This window comes from Larus michahellis, chromosome Z (genome assembly GCF_964199755.1).
Source record: "Larus michahellis chromosome Z, bLarMic1.1, whole genome shotgun sequence".
Taxonomy (NCBI): Eukaryota; Metazoa; Chordata; class Aves; order Charadriiformes; family Laridae; genus Larus; species Larus michahellis.
In genome coordinates, this window is record NC_133930.1 from 58,170,783 (window position 1) to 58,185,208 (window position 14,426).

Here is a 14,426-nt window from a genome sequence, read left to right on the forward strand (position 1 = left end):
CCATATAAGATATGACAATAACAGCAGTAATGTTTCATTAAAATGACTAAAATGTTTAAAATGACTTTCATGTGTGTTGTTCCATATAAGCTCAAAATGCATTATGTGTATTGACTTATGACTTACGTAGCTTTAAATATTTAATAATTCAAATCTGTACAACTTACTGTTGGTATCCCGGGCCCTCAGATTGTTCCTTATACAGGGCCATTACAAAGCGCAGATTCTTATTTTGAAAGGATCTCTGCCTGTATATATGGACAACCCTCCTGTCCACCTTAACTGGATATGATAATTCTTGCAGGATATTCTTTCCAGACAGAAGTCAAACGGCTCAAGTCAATAGAATATAGGTACTATTCAGACAGGATAAGTTGTAAGGCAAATGATCTGCATAACTTTATTTACTGAAGTAATAAGTAAGACTAGAATTTCATAGATTTCTTTAGGCTGGACTGTCAATGTTAAATAAATGCTCTTAGAAAATATATTGCCATTTTTACTTTACTTCTTACTTTCAGTAACTTCCTGTTGTATTTTATTATGTGCTACTTCCAGTTCAAATTGTGTTGCATTTTTTGTTCCCCGCTCTCATTTTTTTTTATACATAAAACATCCTGTATTTCTGCAGGTTTTTATACAAAACTATCTTATGACTCAATGTGTAAGTGCAAACGGGCAATTAAAGTAATACCAAGGATCACAGAGGTCTCTGTGAAATAACCAGTGCTAAATCAGATTGAAATTGTTTGTACACAGGGAAAGGGAGAACACGTTCTAGACTAGTGCATCACATACATATTAGATGTGGGTATTTTGCTTCTCAGTAGCTATTTTTAAAAGTTCAGTTAACCTACAGCTATCAGAGAGTTCTGTTATGCACATGAAATTTCACAGGCATCCAAATCTTCATAGAGGAAAGAAGGCTTGGAAGTTTCGTTCCAAAACCTGCAGAAGCTCTTCTGTGAGATTTCAGGTAATATTTCTTGTTAAACAGTTTTCCCTTCCACAGAAGAAGCAACAATAAACTGATTTTGCTAGTTCTCCACACTGTGAAATAGATATAGAGGCAAAATGTCCTTTCCAGGTTGTAGAAAAGGGAGCCACATGACTTCCAAAGAGCTTCTTCTGTGTGGAGGTCAATTTCATACTGTTTTCTCTTCTTGAATTATAATTAAGTATGGAATTCTTACTGACTATTTTTAAATACACTGACTATTTTTAAAAAAATCAATTTTATTTCACTCATTTCTCCATTATAATTAAAATACCTGCTTAAGATTACTACATTTTTAAAGCATTTAGGAAAAATATTTTTCATCTTTCTTTCCCTCAAATTGCTCATTAATGACAAATAAAAAAAGAGTTTTAATCATTTGCCTATTTTTCCATTTTCAGTCAGTTTTTCTGTTAGCTTGCATACATTATGAAATGAAGCAGCTGGTAAACTTTATTTAAGATGCAGAAGAAAGTATTTCTTTCCTCTTCGCGTTCATGTTAATTTTCTTTCTCTCTGCCTCCTCAATTCCATGACAAGCTCTTTGCCACTATGAATGTAAAGAACCGCAAGATGCAGATAGAGTAGGACAAACATATTAATAGTAGAATACAGTACTCCTGAAAAGCCCTTACAGGACACTGAAATTCCACCTGAGTCTGTGCTTTATAGTACTTCCTCAGTGTTTGTTACTCCTGGTATTCATACTATAGATAAAACCTATGATATATGCCTTGTCCATTTATCTGCTTTTTCATAATAATCGCTCATAATCAAGGAAGAAGGCATTTTTTATTTATTGCATTTAAGCCACTGGACTTGGTTTTAAGTACATTTGCTGGAGAAGTCTGCATTTAGTTCCTGGATGGGTACTGATTCAGTCAGCATAGTACCATGTCCAAATGCAACAGTTAGATTGTAAATGGATTAATGACTTTATCAGAGGCATAAGCTTTCTGCAAGCATTTTTCTTCTAAATAAGTAAGCACTGGTGCGATCTAGTTTACCTGGAAAGCAAACTTTTCATCTCTGAAGCATTTTAAGGAATTTGGACATGATTTAGCAACACCTAGACAGAAGATGGGTTCCACCATTTATTCACACCCAGCCCACCCAGTAGCTCCCTTCTGGCTAAAACTAATACGGTGTTTGTCTTTTGACCCTTGGGCCTCAAAATGCATTCATCATCCATAGTATGCCTGTGTCTTCTGTCATTTATTAATGCTTATTTAAATTAAGCCAACTGTGTCAGCAGATCAGTGGTTAAAAATAACCACTGTGTATCTTTCATAGTTTTTTAAGTCAAAGATGTCAAGTAATAGTAAATTAATGGCAGTAGCAGCAGGAAATTATTACTTTCCAGAAATATAAAAGGTATCACTGGAGCCTTGAAATTAACAAAATTTTAAGACCTACCGATTGCACTGATTTCTTTCAACTCCAATCCTATGGTTTTAAAAGGACAAATAAATGTCAAGCTCTGCTAAAGTCTGAAACGTCAATCCCAATTATTGAAAGAATAATTTGGATTAAAAGAAAACACAAACGGTGGGTGTCATTATGAAAGGTGAGATCCTGCAAATCTTTGAATCACGTGCACTATCTTACTTTTCTGTGCTAATATCAATCTTAATTTGTGAGGGCTTATATGTTAACTACTCTAAGTCATATTTAAATGTAAAGAGAATAAATATATTCACCTTCAGTCTTAGCTTAAAAACATATATACACACTAGAAGCCTGATGCTTTTTTTGGTCAGTATCACATTTTGATGAAAACCCAAGTTTGTTTTAATATATCACTAGTGTTTGGGAACTGAGAAAAGTCAAAAAGGACAAAAATATTTTCTTAAAAGGGCACAGTTTATGAATTGCTTCCTAAATGCCATTTTAAGATGTAAGAGTATTTTTTCTGAAAATACAACAAATTTAAAATTAAGCATATTTTTATTTACTTTTTTATATCTTTGACAGTGAGGCTAAGCCACACAGGAGTTTTAGCATTATTAATTATCCATTTACTCATGCTTTTAAACCCCAACCACTTTAGCACAATAAACTTTTTGCAATAAACAGACAATTAGGGGAATAACTCTCTAGATACAGTTCTGTATACAGAGGTTCAATATGCTACAGATTAGGTAGAATGTTTCCATGTGTTCATAGGCTTGATAATATCTGGCAAATGAAAAAGGGTTCTTTGCTTTTGCGGAGTTTTCTCTGAAAAATGCCTACGGGATTTGCACAGCTAACTTTAAACATGTACCTTTGAAAATACAGCCAAATTCAGCTTCCCTTTCTGATAAGTGGACTGTTTCTCTGAAGAACCAAAAATCTCAGGAAAAATAAATCCTCTCAGAATTTATACACAAATTTTGGGAAATGCTCTTTTTATTTACAGTGGTAGTAATAACAATTACCCAAATTGTTATTTGTACCTAAATACAAATTTTCTCTTGAATTCTACCTATGATATGTATGGGGAATTTCTTTGTAATGGATTTGGCATATGGGAACTTAAAAGTAAACTGGTTGTGAATACAATGGAAAACTGGTGGTTCTTCCTCTGCATCCTAGACAACAGAAATAGTACAAATACAAACATGCAACAGAAATTATACTAAACTTTTTTTTTCCTGTTTTAATGCTTATTTTCATGATAGCAGAATGGGATCCTAAATGACACTGTTAACACTGTCAGTAAACCAGACACATTAATTTCATGCACTAGATTATCTAAAAATTATCATCTATCACTCTTCATTGTGAATTTGAGCCTTCATCTTCTCTGTTTTGTCCAGTCGATGTCAGTGCCTTTAACATACAGTACAGTATACTCCTACTATAGAAGAGATTTTTTTTTTTTTAATATATTATCTCCTGTAATGGCTATATATACTTAACAATGTCAGCAATGGTAGCAGGAAGAAAAACCTTCATATTTTCAAAAGCTATTCAGCCAGAACTATTTTTCTCTCCTTAGTGCAAAAAATTAACTGTCTGAAGGGAAAGGGTGTAGCTGAGAAATGGACTGTTGAGGAATGCAGGGAGGAACTGAAAAAACGTCCAACACAGGATTTCTGCCACTATGCTATTCCTAAGGCTGTGTAGCAATGGCAATAAAGTACTTTAAAGTGGAACATTTAAGTTCCTCCAGTCTAAATTCTTCGGAAGAGGGATGTCTGAACAGCTACTATTCCTGTTTAAGCAATGACTGAATAGAAACTGTTGGGGGAAAAAAAAACCACAAACCCAAAACCAACGATTTGAATTTTGACTGGTTTTGCTTCTCTAATTTTTTAAAAGCTGTTCATGGTAATAATGGAATACCAATACTATCCTAATGTTCTATACAAGCGCATTACTCAGAGAACATAATTTACCCTGAAAAGGTGCTAAAGAGCCATTTAAGATACATTAAGATTGCAACATGCACATCCTGTGAAAAGTCGGAACAACTTTATACTCAATAGTTAAATCTTGTCACACTCCTGTGTGACCTATTTTCCAATAGTAAGCCTTGCAAGTTCTACTGGTTTTGACTTGTTCATATCAACTCCTGAACTAGGCTATCTGCTGATGTAAGCATCTGCATAAAAAATGCCAAGCATTCAAACTATGGACTGAGTGAGCCTGGTCTAATTGATATATGACAAAGATACAGTTTTACTGAATATCGAGGGATTTTGTATTCCTTTAACAAAAGTCTGTAAATCTGATGCCATCAGCAAAACAAAAAGCATTGAAAAGCATTAGCCAGATCCCTGTATTTGTTTCTAAAATCCTTAGAGAAAATATTTAATGTCACCTTTCTATTTAATGAAATGAAGTTTCCTCAGGAGTTAGCACACTAGGAGAACAACTATTTCCTGAATTGCTAATACTCCTCTCTTGTTAACTTTTTTGTAGCACACCCCGAGAGCTCCATCTTGGCCCCTTTATTTTTTTTTCACAGTTTACCTCTGTGCGGTTGTACCTGCTATTGTTATTGCACAACTCACAGATCTACCACCCTTTACTCCTTCTATTTGGATTAAACTCTCCATTCACCTTTCTCTGCCAGGATGAGTTTGGCACAGAAACTTTGAGAGCTGATTATATTTGCTTGCAGTATTTCAGTGTAGTAGCAAGTACTTCGGTCCCAATTTGTCTGTTCAGCATACCCTCTGGCTCCCTCCTAGAGTTTCTACTTTAACCGACTGTTGGAGGTGGTTTTTGACCCCCTGTGAACAACACTGCCGTATTGCTTTTTTCTAAAGTTTTCATACCTAGCTGTAGCAAAATCCTGCAGCTTATTTCTACAGACTATGTACCCTAACATGGAATGTGGAAAGATGAACAGTGTCTCCCCAGTGTCAAGGGCTACTTCCTCCAGTCCCTTCCTCCAGTAGAGTGGTCTGATAATTCAGGATGGAGTAGACAACATGCTGTCAACTGCAAAAACCACAGGACTTAGGTCAGGAAGAATTACCAGTACTCAGAGCTTGAAAGGGACTATCTTGACTGTTGGAAGTAAAGGCAGTGATTTTGTGGAACAAATAAATTCTTTGTCTCTCCGTTTCCATTCAGAAAATCTAACTTTTTTTCACCTGTTTCTGCCTTACCATCATCTTTGAACACATTACATGCTAACTCCTGCTGACATAAATACAATCAGATCTTCCTATACAGTAATAGTATGCCAAAATTGTAGCAAAAATGATGGCTGTTTATACTTCCTTTGTTCGTCCATCACACAAAGCAGACTACCACATCGTTTCTATGCTTCCCAGTGGAATTCAGCAATGATGTTAACTGCATAACTTAAAAATATTTGCCACACAGAATAAGTTGGCAGAAAAAGAAAACAAAGTATTGTGGGCACGGGTGCTAAAGAGCTCTACTGATCTCTCACATAATTTAAATGAAGCCCCAGAAGCTATGCCAAGATCAGTTTGGCAGAGAAGTTTTAAGAATTCATTATAACTGGCCAACTTCTTCATCATACAAAGGAGTTTCACTTGGAGATTGCAACCAATGTGCATGCCTTCAGTACGCTGTTTCTGTTTATGACATTGTTATGAAAAGAATGTCTAAAATATACTAATCACTTCAAGATTAACAATAAAATGTAAGCTGTTATACAGAGAGGCCTATTTCTGACATATAAGGAAAAGCGCAATAAAATATTTCTCCTTAGTATAATTTGGATGCTTTAAGTAGTGTAAGCACAGAAAAACAGGAAAGCAAATATTTGAAATGAAGAAAAATTAAGGGATTTATTGTTGCTTAAAACTCATCTAAGTATTTTAAATAAAATAGATGCCTTTGCTAAGATAATACTGTGAGGAGTTCCATAGAAGTGAATTTGAGCTAATAGCTTCAGTTGGAGTTTCAGGTCAACCATACCACTATGTGAATGAAAACTGAAGGAAAAATCCAAAAAGATGTTTCATCAAGTTTTAATTTCTAATAATTAAAAATCTTACATCATCTTGATTTTCTCCCAATTTTTCAACTCAAGTTCATAGAGGACCCTTACCAAGAACACTTATGGAGGAGACCTGAAGTAGAAATCCACCCAAACAATGGACTTTGTTACATTTGTGCAATTTTAAGCCGCTGAGCTATGGTGCAGTGTAGGAGAAAGCAGCACTAAGAATAATACTGCAACACATGGTGCCGCAGAATAGATGAAAGAGAAGGAATAGGAAATAAAAGTGAGAAAACAAGGACATTACCTAGCACTTTTGAAGCACTAAAAGAGTAACTTTCCTGAAATATTTTATAACACTATCGGCAACAGCAGCTGCCTGAATCAGGATGTTTTTCATGGAATCACAGACTGGTTGAGGTTAGAAGGGACCTCTGGAGGTCATCTGGTCCCAACCACCCTCCTGTAGCAGGGACATCTAGAGAAAGTTGCCAAGGATCATGTCCATACAGCTTTTGAATGTCTCCAAGGATGGAGACTCCACAACCTCTCTGAGTAACCTGTGCCAGTGCTCAGCCACCCTCACAGTAAGAAAATGTTTCCTGATGTTGAGGAGGCTTTTCCTGTGTTGCAGTTTGTGCCCGTTGCTTCTTGTCCTGTCACTGGACTCCACTTAGAAAGAGCCTGGCTCTATTCTCTTTGGACCCTCCCTTGAGCCTTCTCCAGGCTGAAGAGTCCCAGCTTACACAGCCTTTCCTCAGAGTAGAGCTGCTCCTGTCCCTTATTTTGTGGCCCTTCATTGAACTATCTCCAGTAGCTCCATCTTGCTCTTTCTGGGGAGGCCAGAACACAACACAGCACTCCCAAGTGTGGCCTCACCAGTGCTGAAGACAGGGGAAGGATCACCACCCTTGACCTGCTGGCAATACTTTTTCTTCCACAGCCCAGGGCACCATTAGCTTTCTTTGCTGCAGGGGCACATTGCTGGCTCATGTTCAACCTGGTGTCTACCAGGACCCACAGGTCCTCTTCTGCAATGTTGCTTTCAAGATCATCAGCAGCCAGCAATACTGGTACCTGGGGCTGATCTTCCCCAGGTGCAGAACTTTGCCCTTCTCCTTATTGAAGTTCATGAGGTTCCTGTCAGCCCCTTTCTCCAGCCTGTTGAGGTCCTTCTGGATGGCAGCATGACCCACTGGTATATCAGCCACTCCTCCCAGTTTGGTGTACCTGCAAATTTGCTGAGGATACACTCTGACTCATCATGCAGCCCATGAATGGCGTTAAACGGGACTGTAGCTGGTATCAACCCCTGGGGTACAGTGCTAGTCACTGGCCTCCAACTAGACTTCGCGATGCTGATCAGCACCCTCTAGGCCAGGCCATTCAGCCAGTTTCCCATCCACCTCACCAACTGCTCATCCAGCCCGTACATCCAACGTCTCACAGGAGACACCGTCAAAGCCCATTTTCTGAATTGCCTAACAGAAATTCTTGCTAACACATGCAAGCACCCAAACAAATCCACTACTTGGATTTGTTTTCCAATTTTGCTTTTCGTTATGTTGTAAACAGGGAAGTAAAAGTAGAAATTTCTCCAGCACTATAGGGAATCACCTAAATAAAAATTCAGAGCAGATCACTCTAGCCAACTTCATCATTTTGCTAAGAAGGGTCTTAACTCAGTCACAGAGATCTGCTGTGCAGGCAATGCCTGCAGTATCCCAGCCGTGCTGCCCCACAGGGACTGACTGATTTTGCTGTCTTTTTTAATTTATGTCATTGTACAGGTCATAATCAGAACTCAAAGAAGGGCACTGATTTACAGCACCTGATTCCAGCCCCAATACTAACCTGCGTTAACCGCACTGTTCACAGATGCGACACTCAGCGTAGGGTCACACTTTGCACAGCCAGGCCGGGCTGGGCCTCCCCTCCCTCCCACTGGGCTGGGGCTGGCTGGGCCGGGCTGCAGGGCAGTGGCCCCGCCAGGCACTGAGCATGGGCACCATGGGGAGGCTGTATGAATTGTAGAATCACAGAATAATAGAATGGTGTACATTGGAAGGGACCTTAAATATCACCTAGTTCCAAACCCCTGCCACAGGCAGGGACATCTCCCACTAGACCAGGCTGCCTGGTCTTGAACATTCCAGAGATGGGGCATCCACAACTCCCCTGGGCAACCTCTTCCAGTGCCTCACCACCATCAGAGTAAAAAATTTCTTCCTCATACTTAATCTAAATCTACTCTACTCTAAACCTTCTCCAGTTTAAAACTGCTACACGTCATCCTATCACTACACTCTCTGATAAACAGTCCCTCTCCATCTCTCCTGCAGGCCCCCTTCAAGGCTGCTACAAGGTCTCCCTGGAGCCTTCTCTTCTCCAGGCTGAACAACCCCAACTCTCTCAGCCTGCCTTCGTAGGAGAGGTGCTCCAGCCCTCTGATCATCTTCGTGGCCCTCCTCTGTACTTGCTCCAGCAGATCCATGTCCTTCTTGTGCTGAGGACTGCAAAGCTGGATACAGTATTCCAGGCATCTGATCCGAGCGAGCCCGAGGAAGGGTGCCCTGGCAATATCCCCTCCCTTGGGCTGCCAAGGGAAGGAGTGCCTTTCCAGGAACTAGGTGATATCTACTAGGTAGATTATAAGGAATTTTGGAATAGAAGCACAATAGTCCCCACTCGCGGGGTGCATAATTGTTATCCACTTAATAAGTGCCTTATCCTAAAACACATCACTTTGTACCTCAGACTCAGAACCTTATTCTTTCAAGGGGCAGATAGCAGCAGAGGGCCTGACCATGACACAAAATGGTGCAGCGAGCAGGGTTCGAGAATAGCAGCGTGGAGGTTTTTTTGAGTAAGCACGGGGTTCTCCCCTGCCGGCCCTGGTTTCACAATGTTGAGGTCTGAGACCAGTGGTCTGAGTGGGACCCAGTGAAAAGCCACATAAACCTGGCACAGGGAAAAGTTAAAGATGGAAAAGGTAAAGGTACCATCTGTAAGATGTTGTGTGTATGCTGCCATGCTAACTGTAATGAAAAGAAGCAATGGGAAGACAAAAAAAGAGAGAACTGCTTGCTCAAATGGAAAGGTTACAAGAGAAGGTGCAAAGGCACGAGATGCAGCTGATGATGCAAGGTCTAACTCTACAGAAACAGAGAGAAAATGAGAAGAGATTAGAACATAAAGTAGTACAGATGGTCAGTGCTAACTTGAAGAAACAGGTTGGGACTGTGGATGCCCATGAAGTGCAGGCCCTAACACGAGATCCTGAGCACTGGGACGGGAACGTTGGGAATGGCCCCAATGAGGAGCCAGGTGACTGGCCAGACTATGGTGATGATACTGTGCAAGGAGTCTCTGTTGTTATCAAACATGAGGTAAGTAGGGGAACAGATGGAAGACCTGCCTGGGATGGAGATAAGACCACTTGCCCTTGATCTGTCCAGGTTACAGAGGGAGTTTGGAAAACTGCCCGATAAGTCTGCAATCAAGTGGGTCAAATGAGTTTCATGATGTAGGAGGTGATAGAATAGTTTTCAACCAAGAGGAAGCTCAGGAGGGAAGCTGGACCCGAGGTGTCCCTAAACTGAAGTAAGGAGAATAACCGTGTATTCACACTTGCGCTGCTCAGGAATTGCCTAAGGTATGAGTGTAGTTGGCCGTTGAACGTTTGTTGATCAAAGGGGACACAATAACAACAGGGAAGCTTCAGATGCACCACTGTACCTGATCCCAAACCTCGATGAATTCAGACTGCTCACATGCAGGTTGGGACCCAGCCTTAAACCAATCTAAATTAGTACCACCCATGCAATGCAAAACAGGCAAAACAACTGGAGATGGTTCATACACCAACTAACACTAAAAAACAGAACAACAGTGTGCAATGAAGATGTCACCCGACCAATACACCTGAAAGAGGCCAGAACCCTCAAATCCTCAAGTGGGACAAGAAAGATCTCAGAACCAGGCTATGAAGGGAAGGTCTAGACCTAGATTTGTCACTAGAATTAATGATTATGAAACCCACTAGCAGTTTTAGCGACCATGGTCCAAGCTTCCCATGAAGCCGGCTGGCGTGGCAAGGATGCAGACCACCTGTCTGCCAACCCATTTTATAAAGATGCTACAGAGGCTCTAGATGTCATTGGGTGTGCTATCACCCCACTGGCAGAAAACTAGTAGCTCCCATACCCTGCCTGGTGTCCCGGGTATGGCAGCTTAAACTTTTTGAGTGGGACACCAAGGGGGAATCTACATGTCATTATTGGCCCAGGCCCTCATAGATTCCCTGTAAGATGTTTGATTGATACTGGAACCTGAATTTCTTGTTTTCCCTCTGCCTTAATGGCAGCCCTGGGTATGTCTCCCCACGCCTGTGTTCACATTGAAGGAGTGGGCAGCCAACCTCTCATTGTGTCCACTGCCTGCGAGGTGTTGTACGTTCCTGATGAAGAAACATTGCTTTTGTTCCAGACCTAAAACAAGTTCTACAGTGCCAGAAGCCTGGCTGAGGAAGCAGCTTGGGGACAGCCCTGGCCAAAATAAATTTCCACTGGGGCACACACGGTCAACTGACTGGCAAGACTTTTCTGCCTGGACTGCCCCTGCCAAATCTCTTGACTTCCCTGGGACTGCAGGCTGGGCAAGGAGTATCTTTTAACCACGAAGGGATTTAAACAAGGCTTCCTTCTGAGCATGTGTAAGAACATCTGGAGCATTCAGACTCCTGACAACACCCTAAAATTTCCCCACAAGAGGGTTGAGGGGTAATCGTCTGGCCTTTCCCCACGGAAACTATTTTCTTTTCTGTTCTGCAGGAATGTCATGGATTAATTCATCACTCAGAATGGCGTCATTTGGTTCACTTACATGGTACATGGTCCTTGTATTTTACTAGGGCCCCATTGCCAGCACAGTGGGGATACTAGGTGGTGTGAATTGACTTACTGGAGGGAGGAGAGGTTTGCCCGTAGTGACCAGGTCAGCATGGGCTCACGTAGGTTTTTTGAATTTCTGGTGCTGCTGTTCAGCATGCACCACCATACCTCTAAGATGGAGGCCATAAATGACACTATCCTCAGCGGCGACCTAGACCAGGAACTATTCTGAAAGGGCTTGGTGTAGAGTTGCTACTGGCAGCATCTGGCCAACCAGTTGCATATTGAGCAGCATCACAGGCGCCTGAACCATGCCAATATGAGGTGGCTTGGCCTTTTTTTCCTGATGGCCGTTAGCACAGCCCCACAGCCAGATGCTTCCACTCAGGAAGGGCCTAAAAGTGATGTGGTCTTGCAAATGGTAATGAGTTTTGCGTGAGATGTGGGCACTAACGATGGTACATTTTCTGCCTTTAAAGCCACTCCGACATCAGCTGAGAGCTCACCTTTACACCTTTATGGCCCAGGCACTGACATATCAGAATTAATAGCAAACACTTCCAAAACAGTAGGTCCCCTCAATATCACTGAAGGTGTACAGGTGTGTTGTATACCTCTAGCTTGAGGTCCCATGCTCTTGAGTCCAAATGACAGTGAAGGCTGCCTGGAAGGGGTAAATAGCTGGATGACCAACACCAATACTCGGGACTGGGACTGGATCACCACTAGCACTGAATTTAATTTAACCCACTTTAATGCATCGAATCTCTTGTTTCCTATACAATGCAAGATTGTGACATGACAGACACAGACGAAACATGCAACGGTACTCTGTGGGACACTGTTTGGTTGAATTCAGAAGCAGTAAAACAGCCACTCCCACACTTTTCCAAGTTCTTGGTTTCCACCAATACAAGATGTTCCCTGGTACATCCACTTAGGACAAAAACAAAATCTAACCAAGTGCAGTGAATTACTACTCTAAGGTCAAAGAGTCCAAACTCATTGACCCACTTCAAGAGAAATGGGCCCTCTGGTCTCATACTATACATCAAGCTTTATTCACGTGGGAAAAGAATGCTGCATGGACGATACAGATGCCCCCCAGGCCTGGCATGGCAGTGCCATGAATATGCCTATCCCAACTTTAATTGGTGAAGAAATGAAACCTGGGAAAACGCCTATCAACAGCAAAGCATATCCGAATTTATCAAAAGTAAAGACACAGAACACACACAAGGAAAACAGTGATGTTGTTTTAAGTGGACACAAGGATTTCAGGGTGCATATCAGCAACACAATGGTCATACACAATTTAAACCATAAGACTTACCTTGACATGCTCCAGTGCGAATATTAGGGATGAAGCCACGACGACATGGCTGAGGCTGAGCAGGGCACATTTCACAGGGGTGACCCCATGCACGCCCAATGGTTGCACAGCAGAGGGTTTTTGTGCAAACAATCCCAGTTAGCTGGCCCTGACACATCTGGTTGTTAACTTGTGTGAAACACGGGCCTGTTCTGTAATCTGGAAAAAAGGAAATTATACAAGACAGTCTGTATTATACAAGACAGTTTACTACTAACTATAGAAAGAATCAATTTTTAACCCAGTAGATACCAGTATTAAGAAAATTCCAAGAGGACCTGGAAATTTAAGTTACGTTACTGCTTACAGAAGTAGCATGACACCTTCCACTGGAGGTAATGATTCTCACAATGTTATCTTACCTTTCAATTTATTTTTCTGATAGATGCAAGTAATGAAAGCAGCTGGACTCAAACCTGATCTGTGTATTCACAATGTAGCCAGTAAAATCCAAAACAAGTGAAGAGTTTTACAAACAAACAAGCCACCAAGCGATCAAAAGATCAGATCAGATTAAGCAAACAAGGACTGGGAACTGTTTTTCTTGTTACCAAGTTACTTCATGGCAATTCATGGGAGGGAGCTCCAGACCACATCAGCCACCTATTTGTTCACTCCACATTGATCAAGGTCCATGCCAGTGACTGTCACAGAATCAACATTCCTCCTGGAACATTTAGTGCAAAATAGTGCTACCTATGAACGCTATTTGGTAAACCACCATTTATTTTCAGAGGAATAACATGAGATAACACAACCTATGCAAGCTATATTGAGTACACAATATAGCATACAAACTATATGAAAATATAGTCCTAGTCAAATTCCTGTAAATAGCTACCTCATTAAGGTTCAACCTGTATAAAAAGAAAGATTTTTTGACCTTATGAGGCAACACAAACTGGGAACAAAAATTAACTGAAATTCTTTAGGAACAAATGAGAAACAGATGGATGCTCTAAGCCAGATTTCATATCCTTACAGAAACTTTAAGAGGGGGGAAAAAAAAGAATAAAATGCAAAGCTTCCACTCAGACTCAGTCATGTGAAAGAATGTGTAACAGTGGGGTTACAGCTGCACTCCCTGCTATCCTGTCCAATTCTCCTTTTTTTCCTACTGAAAACAGACTCCAGTACTGATATGTGAGTCACACACTGTCTTCCGCACATCTTCATTAGTGTGCAGTTGGTCTTACAATGAAGGTAAAAAATGTGACAATCGATGCCTTCTAGAATTCAATACTTCCACCCTGAAGAATAAAAATAAGAGCTTTGCTGTGTTTGGAAAGGGAGAAAATGGTCTTCCCAGTGAGACCTCAGTTTTCTTTCTTTCTTCCCAGTGAAACTTTAAGAGTTTTCTTTGCAATAAGACACAAGACTCTTAAAGTAAAAGCTTGCTCAAATAGAAATAAATGTGCTGCTCCCTATCTTTCATAAGGTTCATTCAGGTATCGGTCCAGGAAAGACTTTTGCAAGCTGTTATTTATACACATTGGCAGTTAATTTCAACTGGCTGTTGACTTTAAATAAAGTTAAGCAAGTACATGACTATCCCCAACAAAAATGCCTAACAATAGAAGGAGATTAAAAGATCTTAAATACTTGGTAAGGATTGTGAGTTTTAATCTTTCTTGATTTTCATTAGAAAATGACCTTCAGAGTTTTACCTTTGAGCTTCCCCTGTGTCCATCAAGCGACAAAGATGGAACTTTTAGTAAAACATGTACATCATAAAAAGAAAATCCTGTCGAT

At 40.7% G+C, this 14,426-nt stretch overlaps 1 protein-coding gene across 1 annotated transcript in view; it reads right to left on the reverse strand.

The window, feature by feature from the left end:
• The window catches only part of FBN2 (fibrillin 2), a 175,039-nt gene that overhangs the window by 120,988 nt on the left and 39,625 nt on the right, over positions 1–14,426 (reverse strand). The window contains exon 6 of the mRNA XM_074570239.1: positions 12,636–12,833. Coding sequence (XP_074426340.1) covers positions 12,636–12,833 — 198 coding nt within the window. The remainder of the gene's footprint in view (positions 1–12,635; positions 12,834–14,426) is intronic.